This window comes from Myotis daubentonii, chromosome 7 (assembly GCF_963259705.1).
Source record: "Myotis daubentonii chromosome 7, mMyoDau2.1, whole genome shotgun sequence".
Taxonomy (NCBI): Eukaryota; Metazoa; Chordata; class Mammalia; order Chiroptera; family Vespertilionidae; genus Myotis; species Myotis daubentonii.
In genome coordinates this window covers 41,783,564-41,798,958 of record NC_081846.1, presented here as the reverse complement: position 1 = coordinate 41,798,958, position 15,395 = coordinate 41,783,564, and the positions used below count along the sequence as shown (strand labels likewise).

Sequence of the window (15,395 nt, the reverse complement as noted above, 5' to 3'; positions counted from 1 at the left end):
TCCCTTTAACTCCCTATAAATGACCGAAGGATCCCATATCTACAAGAGGAAAATTACTAGACAATGAAGGAAAGGTCTTCTGAGATAAATGAACATTCTACATTCATTTAAAGGCCATAAATAGAATGATTAAAAAGACTATCTCATAATGTCAAAGTTCAAAGGCACTTTTCAAATGTCTCTTTAAAGACAATCTGACCTTTCTTTCTTTATTATTAGAAAGTTTGCCAAGGGCAGTCTGGGCCTTGGGTCATCTCATTTTGACATGGCAGTCCTTTCGGCATTAAAAATAATCAAAAGACCAAGAATATTTAACTCTGCAGTGACTATGAGGACACAATCAAGAGCATAGAAAAGAACAACAGTGAAGTATTAGGACTTCAAAGGTGTTTTAATAATTCCATAAAGCTTTTCCTTCTCATATATGAAAGAGATAACTTATTTGAGGCCATGACTAGCTAAAGGAGTAAGCATGAATAGATATTTTTCCCCAATATATTTCATGTGATTTTACATTAAAGTTTTAGGAAAATTGCTGAACAAACCATCAGTAATTGTCTATGTATATTTTTAGATATAGATTAGCTAACATTATATATAGATTTAAACATAAATACAAAAAACAAAAAGCTTTTAAAAAGGTTTCTTTTTCCCATTTTAAAGTGTAATTTATAGATAGTAAAATTTACCCTTTTTTCCACTTATTCTTTTTAAAAAAAATTTTCTATTGATTTTGAAGAAGGGAAGGCGGGTAAGGGAGAGGGAAAGGAAGAGGGAGAGGGAGAAAGAAACATTAATGATGAGAGAGAATCATTGATAGGCTGCCTCCTGCACAACCCTACTGAGGATTGAGCCCAAACCTGGAGCCTGAAACCTAGGCATGTGCCCTGACTGGAAATGGAACTGTGACCTCCTAGTTCATAAGTCGATGCTCAACCACTATCGCAAGCAAAATATAAAATAGTTTCATCACTACCCAAAATTCCCCTGTACCACTTCGTAGTAAACCCCTCTCTCCATCTCCAGCTCCTAACAACTACTGGCCTGCTTTCTGTTCTTAGGAATGCCCTACAAATGGAATTATACAGTATGCAACAAAGGCTTCTTTTAAACTTTGGGCACTTGACGAAAAGTGAAGTAACTAAATAAAGTGTCCATTTTAATTTACTGATTTCTATTTCTGAACTCAAAGGCAATGATGTATAAAATCAAATTACCCTTGAAACAGGCATTATCCAAGGAGCCTTCTGAATACATAGATCTTTAGGACTTCACTTTCAGCACAGTGAATCAAAATATCTCAGTTTGGGTCCTGAGAATTTAGTTTTTACCAAGTTCTCCAAGTTTGATTCTGACTGATGAGCAAGATTTTGGAAATATTAACCAAGTAGATATTCACTGAGCCTTGGTTTTCTCCTCTGTCATGCAAGGGTACAATGCCTACTTCACAGGATTATTTGGGGATTAGACTAGTACCTGCTGTACTTGGCACTCAAAGAATAAAAGCTGTTCATCTTGCTAACATTAGTATCAGTTTCATCATTATCACCCTCATGCTGTCCTGAGCACTTCACCTGTCTTTCTCCATATTTCTGCATTTTGGTCAATTTTACTATTTTTAGCCTTTCCTCTAGAGATGACAAGAATAAAGAGAATACATTTTTGCAGCAGCCCAGCTATTATTCAGGGCAGTGCAAAGCTAACAGAAAGTCACTGATTGTTCCCAACCCTCCCTTTTAGCCTGTTAGAGCTTCAAAGATACATTAGAGACAAAAAAAAAAAAGTGAATGGCTAGAAACTCTCACTCTTTTTCCCCAAGGGATGCTTTTACCCAGATATAAGGAAACAAAAAAAGGAAGAAGAGAAATGAAGGACAGAATAAAGCAGAAAAAATAGTCTGTCTGTGTAGTTAGGAAATATCTAAAAATTGACTCCATTCATTAACAGCTTGAGATGTATACACATGTATTTTTAAATTATAGTTTTTGTTTAAGCCCTGAAAGACAGAACAGTGATGATATTTGGCTGTACTTGCTGGTCTAAAAAAAGAACAACTCCTCTCCTCAAGGAATATATGCAATGCTGCCAACCCCAAGGACAGAAGACAAGGATCAAAAGACAAACCTGAAACTCACAAGCCCTACCTGTTCTCAGCTTCGGCACTGCACTTTGGGGACAGCAATTCAAAGGACTTGGTAAACTTCACCACCTGCCACACAGAAAGACAACAAATTCAAGTCAATTAAGGCTTTCTCGCAGTTTAAAACAATGCAGTAAACAGTTCTAATCTTTATAATGGCTATTACAATAAATGGAGATTAGAGAGGGTTTTTAAATGAAGAAATCCCAAGGGATGGAAGAAAATTCTATCCTACTTTTGTGTTTTCTTCTTACACAACATATATTTCAAAGTTTTATTACATCTTACTAACTATGTATATATTTTACAATAAGGTGAGTACTATTCTGTGGTGGGCAGGCAAAGGGTCATCTCATTTTAGTGCAATTTTTTTTACTGTCCTTTTATCAACCCAATCGACATCCATGAAGGCTAACCACCTTTTAAAAAGGATGCCCTCTGTCAACCTCAAGCTCCTGAAGTTACCTTCATCATGGTTCTCAAGTGAACGTTTTGCTGCCATTGCCCAAAGGGTAAAGAGGAGGAAGTCACTTTCTTCAAAGATCATCCCCAGTGTGGACACTTCCTCCCTGACCTGTCCAGTGAAACCAGCACACCCACCAAAAGAGCTTGATCAAGATTTATTACATTGAATGGATTTATGGTCACAGAAAATGTAAAGGTAGTTCTTCTTATGAGCTACCATTGGCTCTTACTATGAGCCATGCCCTATGTCAGAAGCTTCTTTGTTTAATTTCCCTATTACAACTCTGTAAAGTAGGGATTTTCATCTTCAGTTTCGCACAACTACATGGGGAAATTAGGAGGGAAACAAATCCGCATGCTCTGGAGGGCCAGCTGTTTCATAACACTAAACATGTTGAGTGGGAAAGGCACTGTTTCTGTCCTCTTTTCACAAGATAAGCTACATGATAGAAAAATGAGTTCCTTATACGGAAAGGAATCATCTGAATGTCACTGGATGCTTCCAAGGTTGACATTTAGCTTTGCCTGTGCCAGATGCAGTCATGCTTCAAAAACCTTTTAAATTAACCACTTACGGGGAATTGATGGGCACCTGAGAAAATGATTTGGAAACTGGGAATAGCTTAAATATTTAAAAAGCTTTATCAGTGAGGTAATGGACCCAAACTAAGAAAATGCAACATTAGGAAAAAGATAAAAGAAAAGGCATCACAAAGAAAATTGCATCTGACTGGCTCAATGCAGGGCAGTGACAATAGCTCAACTGCAAGAAAATAATCTTGACAACTATAAAACATATTTCATTATATAGTCTAATGTGGCAAACTCCATTTCCCAAAGGTGGCACAATAATGTCTCCTAGCCCATATCCCTCTCCATGAAATGACCCTGCCACCTTCCGACCAAATGGTAGGTCTATGCTCTCTCTCCTTGAATCTAGGTGGGTTTCTGACTGCTTTGACCAATAGAGTATGTGGAAGAGATGCTGTGTGCCTTTTGAGGTTGTCATCAAAGGTGATGCTGTTTCTGCCTCACTTTATAGAATCCTTGTGCCTGCAGCCCTGATTAACATGTGAGAAGTCCAACACTCTGAATCCACTATACCATAGAGCAGTGATGGCGAACCTATGACACGCGTGTCAGAGGTGACACGCGAACTCATTTTTTTGGTTGATTTTTCTTTGTTAAACGGCATTTAAGTATATAAAATAAATACCAAAAATATAAGTCTTTGTTTTGCTATGGTTGCAAATATCAAAAAATTTCTATATGTGACACGGCACCAGAGTTAAGTTAGGGTTTTTCAAAATGCTGACAGGCCAAGCTCAAAAGTTTCGCCATCACTGCCATAGAGAGAGGCCACATGTGGATTCTCTGGCCAGCATCCCAGCACAGGCACCAGACATATAAGTAAGCAAACCTTCACCCAAAGCCCAAAATTTGGTCGTTGCAGGCAGGGAAATTGTAGAGCAAGGGCCGTGTGCCTTTATTGAGGGTCATGGGTAGGGGAGCTTGTGGCACTCGGGAAGCACTGTCACTGGGTAATTTAAATGTAGCTGGGTCAAACAGAAGGGAGTGGAGGGGAAAACTGGGGAAGTCATCATGAGGCCTATCGCTTGAACACACATATTGAGGAGGGGGACCCAGAATGGACAACAACTAGGCGAAAGTTCAAAGGAAGCAGGGTGATTGCCGACACTGGGACCCACTGAGGCCAATGTTCTCACAGCTTCACCTTTCACAAAGGCTTTCCTGGTCCTGTAGCCATGCACATGGATTATCTACATAGAAATGGAAATGATTTTTGTGCAGTAGAAAAGATAAGCCCATAGTAACAATTTTGTTGTCCTGGATGATAGCAGCCATTTTTAAAATCTAACGTATGCCAGCGTTCTTTCAGGGCCTGCCTTAGAACTGATTTTACCACATTGCTGGTTTCTCTCATTAATGAATTCAATAAATCTTTGATACATGCTTGCTTTAGATCTGTGCAAAGGTTAGGCTTTTAACTTGTTGAAAGCAGTTTATTGACACAGCAAATACGTATTGTCTGTATGTGTCAGGAGAGCAATAGGCCCTAAGGCTACACATGTAAACGTGCAAAAAAAAAAAAAAATCCCTGTGTGTATGGAGCTTACTTTATGGTAAGAGCTTAATTTGTTCTGGCTCCTCAAAAATAGTGCTCCCTAGACTATTCTTAGATCTCACAAGGCCAGGGAGCCACAGAGAGACTATTTGCTATCACCAAATAATAAATCCCTCAAACTACCAGTATACTCTAAATAATTCTTAAAGTTAAAATGGTAGGTCAATAGTAGGATAAAAAGTATAAATGTTTATGTTTGCAGAATGGGGAACTGTCTGTGCCTTAGGAAAACAAACATGGGGAATGTCCAGAGTTTAAAAGAGAATAAAGATCTTTTATACATATTTTTTTTCAGCTGCTAAGGGATAGCGGCTTACAAAAAGACAAAAAGTAGAATAGAAAATCCTGAAATTTTAAAGCTATAAAAGTTATAAATCTAGAATCATAAAGAATAAGATTTAAAAAGTACCTCTTGATGAAATGTCAGACTGTGTGAACTCTTGAAATATCAAAGAGGAACATTTTTTATTGTTAATCCTCATCCTGAGGATAAATTTTCCATTGATTTTTAGGTAGAGTAAAAAGGAGGGAGGGAGGGAGGGAGGGAGAGAGAAACATCAATGCGAGACACATTGATTGTTTGCCTCCTGCAGGAGCCCCACCAGGGCTGGGGATCGAACCTGTAACCCAGGTATCTACCCTTGACCAGGAATTGAATCCGAGACCCTTTGGTGTTCAGGCTAATGCTCTAACCACTGAAACACACCAATCATGGCAAAAAGAGGAACTTCAAAAACTACCAAAAGGAAAAAACATGTTTTTCTAAAATGTTAGAATTTTTTTAATATATTTTATTGATTTTTTAGAGAAGAATGGAGAGGGATAGAGAGTTAGAAACATCGATGAGAGAGAAACATCGATCAGCTGCCTCCTGCACATCTCCCACTGGGGATATGCCCGCAACCCAGGTACATTCCCTTGACCGGAATCGAACCTGGGGACCTTTCAGTCCACAGGCCGACACTCTATCCACTGAGCCAAACCAGTTAGGGCTAAAATGTTCGAACTTTTAATTCCAACCTAAATCACATGCTGGGGGAAAAACAACAACCAGGGTGTAACATTTTGTTTTATTTTATTTGTTTTATTTCCTAAACTCATGTTTAATAAATAAAGGAGGTTAATGGGGGGGATGAGGACACATTTGTAATACCTTAACTAATAATAAATAAATAAATAAATAAATAAATAAATAAATAAATAAATAGAAAGTCAAAGATTGTGCATCTTTCAACTTCAGCACTCCACATCATGGAGAATACTAGTTGTGTCCCTGAGTAAACCAGGGCATGGTGTGCTGATTAAAGTGAGACACTGGAATCATGAACCTTGGTGTTGATCTTGTGTGTAATAGAGTTAACCTTACCCAGAGAAAGGTCTGGCCTTTGCCCTTGGCTCCTGAGAGGTGACCTCTAAGCCTTTGGAATGTCCAGCCATTCCAAGTGTCTTTGTTTACCCAGGTGCATTGGGCCAGCCAGATAGTAACAATGTGATTTAGGTTGAGGGCTTTGAGCCACACCTACAATGTGATCTGGGGGTGGGGTCTTTGGATCACCTGGTATAAGTTAACCTTTGGAGGAGATGGAAACTGAGGTCAACTACATGGGTAACCAACTAGGTTTTGGTGATCAAACCCCAGTGAAGAATCTGGATGCCAAGGTTCGGGTGACCCTCCCTGTTTGGCAATACTTAATGCACGTTGTCATACATTGCCGCTGGGAGGGACCACACCTGGACACTCCACTGTTGGAACCCTCCTGGACTCTGCCCATGCATCTCTCCCATGGCTCATTTTAATCTGTCTCCTTCCCTAATAAACCATAACCATGAGTATAACAGTCTTCATGAGTTATGTGAGCCCTTCCAGCAAAATACTGAGGCTGAGGGTGGTTTGGGGAAGCCCCAAATTTGTCATTGGAGGCATAAGCGAGGACAGTATTGGAGAGGATATTCCCTAACTTCACACCTTTTGTGATAATTCTTAGAAATTTATTAAAAATATAATGCATTTAAGTAGAAAACTATTTATAGTCAGACACCTGGGTTAAAAAATAGCAACAGCAAAAACAGTTGAACTATTTTTTTTAATATATTTTATTGATTTTTTACAGAGAGGAAGGGAGAGAGATAGAGAGTTAGAAACATCGATGAGAGAGAAATATCGATCAGCTGCCTCCTGCATATCTCCCACTGGGGATGTGCCCGCAACCCAGGTACATTCCCTTGACCGGAATCGAACCTGGGACCTTTCAGTCCACAGGCCGATGCTCTATCCACTGAGCCAAACCGGTTTCGGCAGTTGAACTATTTTGATAAAATTTAATGGGATATATAGTTTCACTGTGGAGATTACAACTAATAAAAACAGATGAAACATAAATGAAAAAGAATAAAATTCCTGCTTTATTCATTGACTTGGACCAATTGTGCGGTTCTTAGTTTTATTAATTTTTAAAAATTTATTCTTTAAATCCAATTTTTATTTTATTATAGATGCACTAAATGAACATAGATTAAATAAATAAACATAAATTTATACACACTAAGTAAAAAGAGAATCTTATAAAAGAAATATCAGAGGCGGCTTACAGGTCAATTAAACTGAACAAAGTGGTTCTGAGCTCCACTGGCTGTTGATCAGCCCTGATTACTACACCCTGGGGAAGGCAGTGCACATGCCACAGCGAAGTAAACAAAATATCCCCACGCATCTCTGCCTGTTCTTTGGAAAAGCTCCATGGACAGAAGTCTTTTTGAGTTGATATTTATCAGGCACTAGTTGGTCTGATTTCCTCTCCATTTTTAAAAACATTTAAAAACAACTTAAAAGTACAAAAAAAAAAGTCATGCTGAAATAGATATTCCTACCACCACAAAGAAAATAGAAATGATCTAAGTAATCCCCCTTTTCTTAATTAGGGTTTTCTTAACCCCCATCCTATCTAATAAAAGAGAAACATGATAATTAGCGTACGACCGCTACCCTTCCCATTGGCTAATCAGGGCAATATGCAAATTAACATCCAGCCAAGATGGCAGCCAGCAGCCAGGCAGCTGACGTGAACAGGGAGGCTTGCTTGCTTCAGTGAGGGAGGAAGCCAAGCTTCCCCGCCTGCCTTGCCCGCCTCTCAGCTGCACTCTAAGCAACATTGTAACAAATATAGAAGCTAAACAAAACCCTGGGCTTCAGCCAGCAGGACCGCAACATTGTTTCAAATACAGAAGGTAAACAAAGGCCAGAAACCTGCTTTCAGCAGTTGAGGTCTCATAGCTGGAGCCTAGCCTCAGAGCTAAGCTGGCCCAGAATTAAAAAAAAAAGGAAAAAAGGAGCGGTTGGGAGCTTCAGTCACCCGCTGAAAACAGCCCTCAGCCCCTCACCCAGGCTGGCTAGGAACCCCAGTGGGGACCCCCACCCTACAGGGGGAGTGACCAGCTGCAAACAGCCATCATCCCCTCACCCAGGCTGGCCAGGCACCCAAGTGGGACCCCCACCCTGATCCAGGACACCCTTCAGGGCAAACCAGCCGGCCCCCACCCGTGCACCAGGCTTCTATCCTATTTAGTAAAAGGGTAATATGCCTCCCAGCACCGGGATCAGTGTGAAAGGGGGCAGCGACCAAACCCCCTGATCGCCCTGGGGCTCTGTGTGTGACAGGGGGCGGGGCCACAACCTCCCTATCCGCCCTGTTCTGTTCGTGACAGGGGGGAGCTCCTCAACCCCCTGATCAGCCCTGCTCTGTGCGTGACAGGGGGGAGCTCCCCAACCCCCTGATCGCCCTGCGGCTCTGTGTGTGACAGGGTGCGGTGCCCCAACCCCCCCCCCATCGGCCCTGCCCTGAGTGTGACTGTGGCTGTGCCCCAACCCCCTGATCTGCCCTGCTCTCTGTGTGACAGGGGGCGCTGCCCCAACTCCCCTATCGGCCCTGCTCTGTGTGTGACAGGGGGGAGCTCCCCAACCCCCTGATGGGCCCTACTCTGTGTGTGACAGGGTGGAGCTCCTCAACCCCCTGATGGGCCCTGCTCTGTGCATGACAGCGGGTGGCGCCGCAACCTCCCTATCGACCCTGCCTTGAGTGTGACAGGGGGCGGTGCCCCAACCCCCCAATCGGCCCTACCCTAAGAGTGACTAGGGGTGGCATCGCAACCTCCTGGTCCGCCCTGCTCTGTGCATGACAGGGGGCGGCACCCCAACTCCCCAATCGGCCCTGCTCTGAGCCCGACCAGGGGCTGCACCTAGGGATTGGGCCTGCCCTCTGCCACCCGTGAGCGGGCCTAAGCCAGCAGGTCGTTATCTCCCAAGGGGTCCCAGACTGCGAGAGGGGACAGGCCGGGTTGAGAGACCCCCTCTCCCCCCCCCCCGAGTGCACAAATTTTTGTGCACTGGGCCTCTAGTCCTATATAATAAAAGAGAAACATGTAAATTGACTGTCCCTCCGCTACGCTCACCAGCCAATCAGGCATGAGTATGCAAATTAACCTCATCGCCTCCGTGGAGACTGACAGCAGGTCGGAGGCAGCTCCCAGGACAGCCTGCTTGGCTGTTGCAGCGGGACCTGGGAGCAGGCAAGCGCAGCCACAGGCAGCTCCCAGCACAGCCCACTTGGCCATTGCTGCAGCAACCGGGGAGCAGGCAAGTGTGGCCCGCAGGCAGCACCCAGCACGGCCTGCTTGGCAGTACTGCGGTGTGGAGCAGGCAGGCCCTGCAGAGAGCACAGAACCATTGGGAGCGGGCTTAAGCCGTCAGTAGGACATCCCCTGAGGGCTCCCAGATCGGAGAGGGTGCAGGTCAGGCTGAGGGACACACACACACACACACACACACACACACACACACACACCCTCCCTACACAAATTTCATGCACCGGGCCTCTAGTTTTTCCATAAGAGGACTACTCTACAAGGGCAAAATAATGATTAAATGCTCATCCACTACTATCCTTCTTGATAAATTATTTATTCACTCAATTAACATTTATCAAATGCTTAGTGTACCAGGTATAACTCACAACACAGTACAGAGGGGAAGCAATTCACAAATGTAACATTTCACCATGGTATATATTAAAAGTGCTAGAGGTGCACAGAGAAGGGTGTTGAAGGAAGGTTCGTGTGAACTATGTCCTGAAGTGTGAGCAGGAGTGCTCTAGGCTGAGAAGTGAGAAAATTTTTCCAAAATCAGAACTTTGGTATTAAACAGAGCACTCAATAGAGTTAACTGAACCTAATTCAATAAAGGGGCTAGTTACAGAAGCATAGGCAACTTTGTAAAGTAGGGGCTAGCAGCTTTGGAAAGCAACAAAGGTCTAAGGGAACACACCAGAGTGTGAGGGAGAGAAGGAGGCATGGAAAGAGGGGCTGGAGCTGTGGAGAGGGGCCTTACAAGAATCCAGCCATCTCTACAACTGGCAGAGAAAGAACAAGGGGAATAAATACCTCCAACCTCTCTCTCCTCCTGCCCTTGAATCTTCTGCTGATCCCTCTTATTTGTAAAACTCAACTGGAAGCTAGAGGACAAGAAAGCCCAAGTGGCACAGTATGTAGAGATTAGTTTTCAAGGACACTTAGCTAAAAAGAGAAAGACTGACAATAGATGGGAAGAGGCAGGGTTTGCAGACAATAGTCAATACAGAGTTGCTCTTCACCTCAGTCCTGTGCTTCCAAAAACCAGTAACAATAAAGAAAACCTCCTACTGTTTTGTCTTCCAGAATTGGTTAACGTCAAAGGACCACCTGCCCTAGACCTGTCTCCATCCTTCCTCATGACTCCCCCAAGATGCACAAAAATGATACAGATAACTTTCTTGTCTACATGCTTCTGTAAAACCCCAGACGCCTTTCCTTTCCTTTCCTTTCCTTTCCTTTCCTTTCCTTTCCTTTCCTTTCCTTTCCTTTGAGATGTTCCTTATTAATGAATGTTCTCCCTATTGCAATAACCTGAATGAAATTACTTCCTTAATCTCCTTGTGCATTTTGTCTTTCACTGGAACTATATGTGCAAAAGATACAGAGCAAATACCTGCATAAGCTAACCATGGGGAGGTTGGGAGTGGGGAGAGAAGAAAGGAATAAAACAAGGCTGAAGACAGAGAAGAGAACCAAAAGTTAAGTTGATAGCACAGGTGACAGACCATGAATGTTAGGCAGGTGCACTTGCCAGCCATGAGCCCGGCTTCTGGCTGAGCAGCGCTCCCACTGTGGGAACACATTGACCACCAGGGGCAGCTCCTGCATTGAGCGTCTACCCCCTGGTGGTCAGTGCGCATCATAGTGACTGGTCAACCGGTAGTTCCAGTTGTTCCGATTGTTTCATTATAACGGTCGCTTAGGCTTTTATATATATATAGATTATTATATATTTTACTAGAGGCTCGATGCATGAAATTCGTGCAAGAGTAGGCCTGCGCAGCCCCAGCTGCCTCGGCCCTCATGACCCTGGCTGCCTCATGGCCCTGCGTTCCCACCCCCTACCCACTGGTCATCCCGGAAGGTTGTTCCGGAAGGTCATTCTGCCATCTGGTCTAATTAGCTCTTTATTATATAGGATATGTTATATATGATTTAAATATGTTAAATATATGTATATATTTAAGTATACATGCATTGATTTAACACATATGTAACATGTATAAATATACATATATTTAACTTAAATAAATGATATGTCATTTATTGTTCTCACACTCAACTCACATCATTAATCATGTATCATATTTTTATCATTTAACATAAATTATTAAGGATGTGAGTTGAGTTAATTTAGTGATATAACCATTAATAAAGTCAATTAATGTACACAAACATATGATCTGATATGTTAATTATTAATGATGAGTATATACATATGTATACATTCATCAGATAATCATCAGAATTTTTAGATACCTTCCATTTTGCACTCTAGAAAAAAACACGTGGAACAGAATCCAACAGAGTTTATGTTAGCTACCTTAGAGGGAGAAGAAAAAAATAACAAAAGAAGATGAGGAAATGGAAAGAAAGGAAATTAGCAAGGAATGCCTGGAGCAATTTTTACTATCCATTTAGGATGGAGAGGATTGAATTGAAGGCTGTTCCAGCACAATGGTGATCACCCCATCTCTTTCTCTGGGGAGTTGGATTCAGGGAGCTCATCTAGTTTAGTGGCTTAACTGTATGTGTATTTCATATGAACCAAGAAGTTAAGGAACATGTTGGAAAACAAGGGTAGTTTGTGTTTCATGATTTAGAAAATGAACTCCAGGAACTAGCTTCATATTTATAAACTCAGCTATAAAGTATTTCATGGAGTTCTGGACAACGACACAGCTGCCTGCCATCAGGATGATCCATGAAAGAACACTTGTAAATAGTGGTGCTGAGACAGTGCCTGAGGACATAAGGTTAAAATAGCTACATTTGCTTTCCTTGACTAAGCATGGAAAGAAATAGACATGATAGTAAATACCTAAGCTAGAATGGAACGAAGAGAAGCGATAGAAATTGCTTAGACAGGTTCATGGAATGGCATATTAGCAGGGAATATTCAGTTCGAAGGACTAATAGTACCTAATGTTGACAGCAGCTAGCGATGGAACAATCCTTTCATTTTTTTCAGTCTAGTGGAAAATACCATTGACAAAATCACTTGAAACTGATTGATTAAAACACTTACGAGAAGCAAAAGAGGGTAAAATATTAATTTTGGCAGGAGAGAGGGTTTAGAAAGGCATTTCTCATTTCTATTTTTTGTATTCACTGAGTAAACTGATCAGTTTACACCTGACTGGCCAGTTTAACAATTATAAATGCAGTCTCTAGACACTGAGTTAAGAGTGTGAAATTTAGTTCTACCACTAAATTTAAATTATATCTTCCCTTTCCCCCTCAAATGTAGACAGGTCATAAAATATCATACATCTGCAATAACCAGCTTTTTAAAATATTCAAATCACAAAAAAGTAATTTGAAGTTCTTGTCTCCGGGAATGATTCTAATGAAATAGAAAAAAGCACAAGTTATTTTTTGAGGAAGAAAGTTTTGGGCGTATTTTTTCCCCTGAAATGATACTTTTTTCCCGATTGTAAAAAGTAGTGTATGTAATGCCAGTAGAGATGGTGCTATAAATTCATGCTTGGGTACATCTGTTCTCTTCCAAAAACAAAGATTGATAAAATACAGAAAGAGAAAACCAAAAAAGACATCTATCTAGAAGTTAAAGGGAAGAGAAAAGCGATGGGAAAGGAGGGACCAGAGAGGAGGGGGAAATAAAGATCTCTCAGACACAAGCCTGGAGACAGGCCTGCTGTGTTCCAAGTCTGAAAAAAGTCAGGCAGCAATGGTTGGAATGTCAGCTCCTCCTGGAGTCTGGGGTCTGAAAGTGTTCCTTGGAGACAGATGATTCAGCTTTACCTCCAGAAACTGAACCAAACTGCCTCTGGTTGAGTGTAATATTATCACATTGCAGGAGACCCAAGCCACCCATCGTAGACCTGGTTCCTGACTAGGGGCCACAGAACTGTGCAAACTACTAGACAGGGAGGGAAGAGTGCAGGAAAGAATCAAAGAAAGCAATGGCACAAACAAAAACAGTTTCCCATAAAAATAAACTGCAATCCCAAATTTAAAAACACATGCACATTAATATTAACATAGATAACTAAATCAACAACCTACAGAATTGGACAAGATGACATAGACAAATCTCAGGCTGATGATTTGAACAAACCTCTATCAGAGAATGACAGATGAGAAACAACACTGTTAAGACTATAAATGATTTGAACAGCATCCTTTTGTTCTTGACTAATGGGTCATGGAAAGTCAATGGGAAAAGCCTCTTTTGGAAACCACTTTCCTCCCTGATTAAAAGAAAAACATATGAAAAGAACTTTCTCTTTCTTCTTCTCCTGATACATAATTATCTGATGACATGGTGCCTGGAGCTGTGCCAGCCTCCTGGATGGTGAGAGTAAGAGCCAGCTGGTGAAGGCGGACCACTGAGACAAACAGGGAAATGACAGAGCCTGGGTTCTTGATTATATCATCTGGCTGCTGCACAATCCCCAGGACCGCCTCCTGCAGACTTCTTGTTACACAAGATTCAAATCTTGTTAAGTCCTTTTCCCTTGTATATTCTATTACTTGCAGAAATCCCCCAAATTGATCTATAAATTAAAGCAATTTCAACCAAAATCTCTACACAGTTTTTCAAGGAAAATGATAAGCTGCTCTTCAAATCTGTATGGAAGAGCAACAAGTCAAAAATTGGTAAGCCAATTTTAAAGGAGAACAACATTGAGGACTTGCCCTATCAGATACCAAGAGTATTCTAAAATTATAGAAATTTAGACATTGTGATACTGGTGCAGAAAAAGACCCATAAACCAGTGGGACAAAATAGAGAGCTCAAAAACAGACTCAGGTATATATGGAAACTTGATGTAATATAAAAGTGGCATTACAAAGTGGGGGGAAAACAGTTCTGAGACTATATATATATATACACACACACACACACAGAGCTTTACACTATACAAAAAATAAATTCTACATGGATAAAGAAGACCATAAATACCAGATGGGTTAAGGAAAATATAAGAGAAAGTCATTCTAACACAGAAGTAAAGCTGTTTTTTATTTTTTTTTATTTTTTTTTTATTGCTTAAAGTATTACAAAGGGTATTACATATGTATCCATTTTATCCCCCTGCCCTAGACAGTCCCCTAGCCTCCCCTATCACCCAGTGAAGCTGTTTTTTAAAACAATAAATAAAAACAAAACAAAAAACTGGACAACAACCATAAAGCACAAATCAAAAAGGAAGATTGATAAATGTATCACATTGAAATAAAAATACTCCATGTATCCAAGGTACCTGTTGGGAGAGGCACATGAGCCCTGAATGCACAGTCTTCCTGTGTGCCTACACTGCAACGCCCCAATCTCTCTATATCTGGTTCCTTTCACAGGATTGTGTTTGTAGTGGACAAACTTGAGAGATAAGGTAACGTCTCTCTCCACACAACCGGCTTGATACCACTCGATGGAAAAGAGGTGGATTCTCCAAGTATAATATTCCTCTTCAGAAAAGCAACCCACTGCATGTGTGGGCATCTGTTGCCCCTGTGGCACTTGGGGGACATAGGGGGCCAGGACAATTGTAATGGTTTATAACGTAAGTTTACATTTGTTTCTACAAGTATATTACCCGTCATTTTTAACCTTGGTTCTAGATGCATTCAGTACTCAATACTAGTCTCATTTATTATGTCTTCTTCATCACTTGCTTGGCTGGATTTCAATCTCTCATATTTTTCAGAAAGGACAGCTTGGAACTATATTTGCTAAACTCTTTCTTGTAATTTAAAAAATGTCTATCTGTGGCTTACATAATTGAATGTAAATTGATTGGATTTAAACTTGTGGGGTCACATTTTCTTTCCCTGAGGACTTTGTAGCTATTGCTACATTTTCTCCTAGCACTGGAGAATGGTACACGGAAGTCTAACACCAGAATACATGCCTTCCACTAGGTGACTTAAGTCTTTTGTCTGGGTGCCATGCTTTTTGATTATCTTTGAAGCCCAAGCAGCAACCTTAGCAAAATATCTCCACAGCTTCTAAAAAGGAACTGAGTAGATTAGTCTCCTCTTTGTGCATATAGT

At 41.3% G+C, this 15,395-nt stretch overlaps 1 protein-coding gene across 1 annotated transcript in view; it reads right to left on the bottom strand.

The window, feature by feature from the left end:
- The window catches only part of PDE11A (phosphodiesterase 11A), a 308,732-nt gene that overhangs the window by 175,099 nt on the left and 118,238 nt on the right, over nucleotides 1-15,395 (bottom strand). Inside the window, exon 5 of the mRNA XM_059703969.1 lies at nucleotides 2,145-2,209. Coding sequence (XP_059559952.1) covers nucleotides 2,145-2,209 — 65 coding nt within the window. The remainder of the gene's footprint in view (nucleotides 1-2,144; nucleotides 2,210-15,395) is intronic.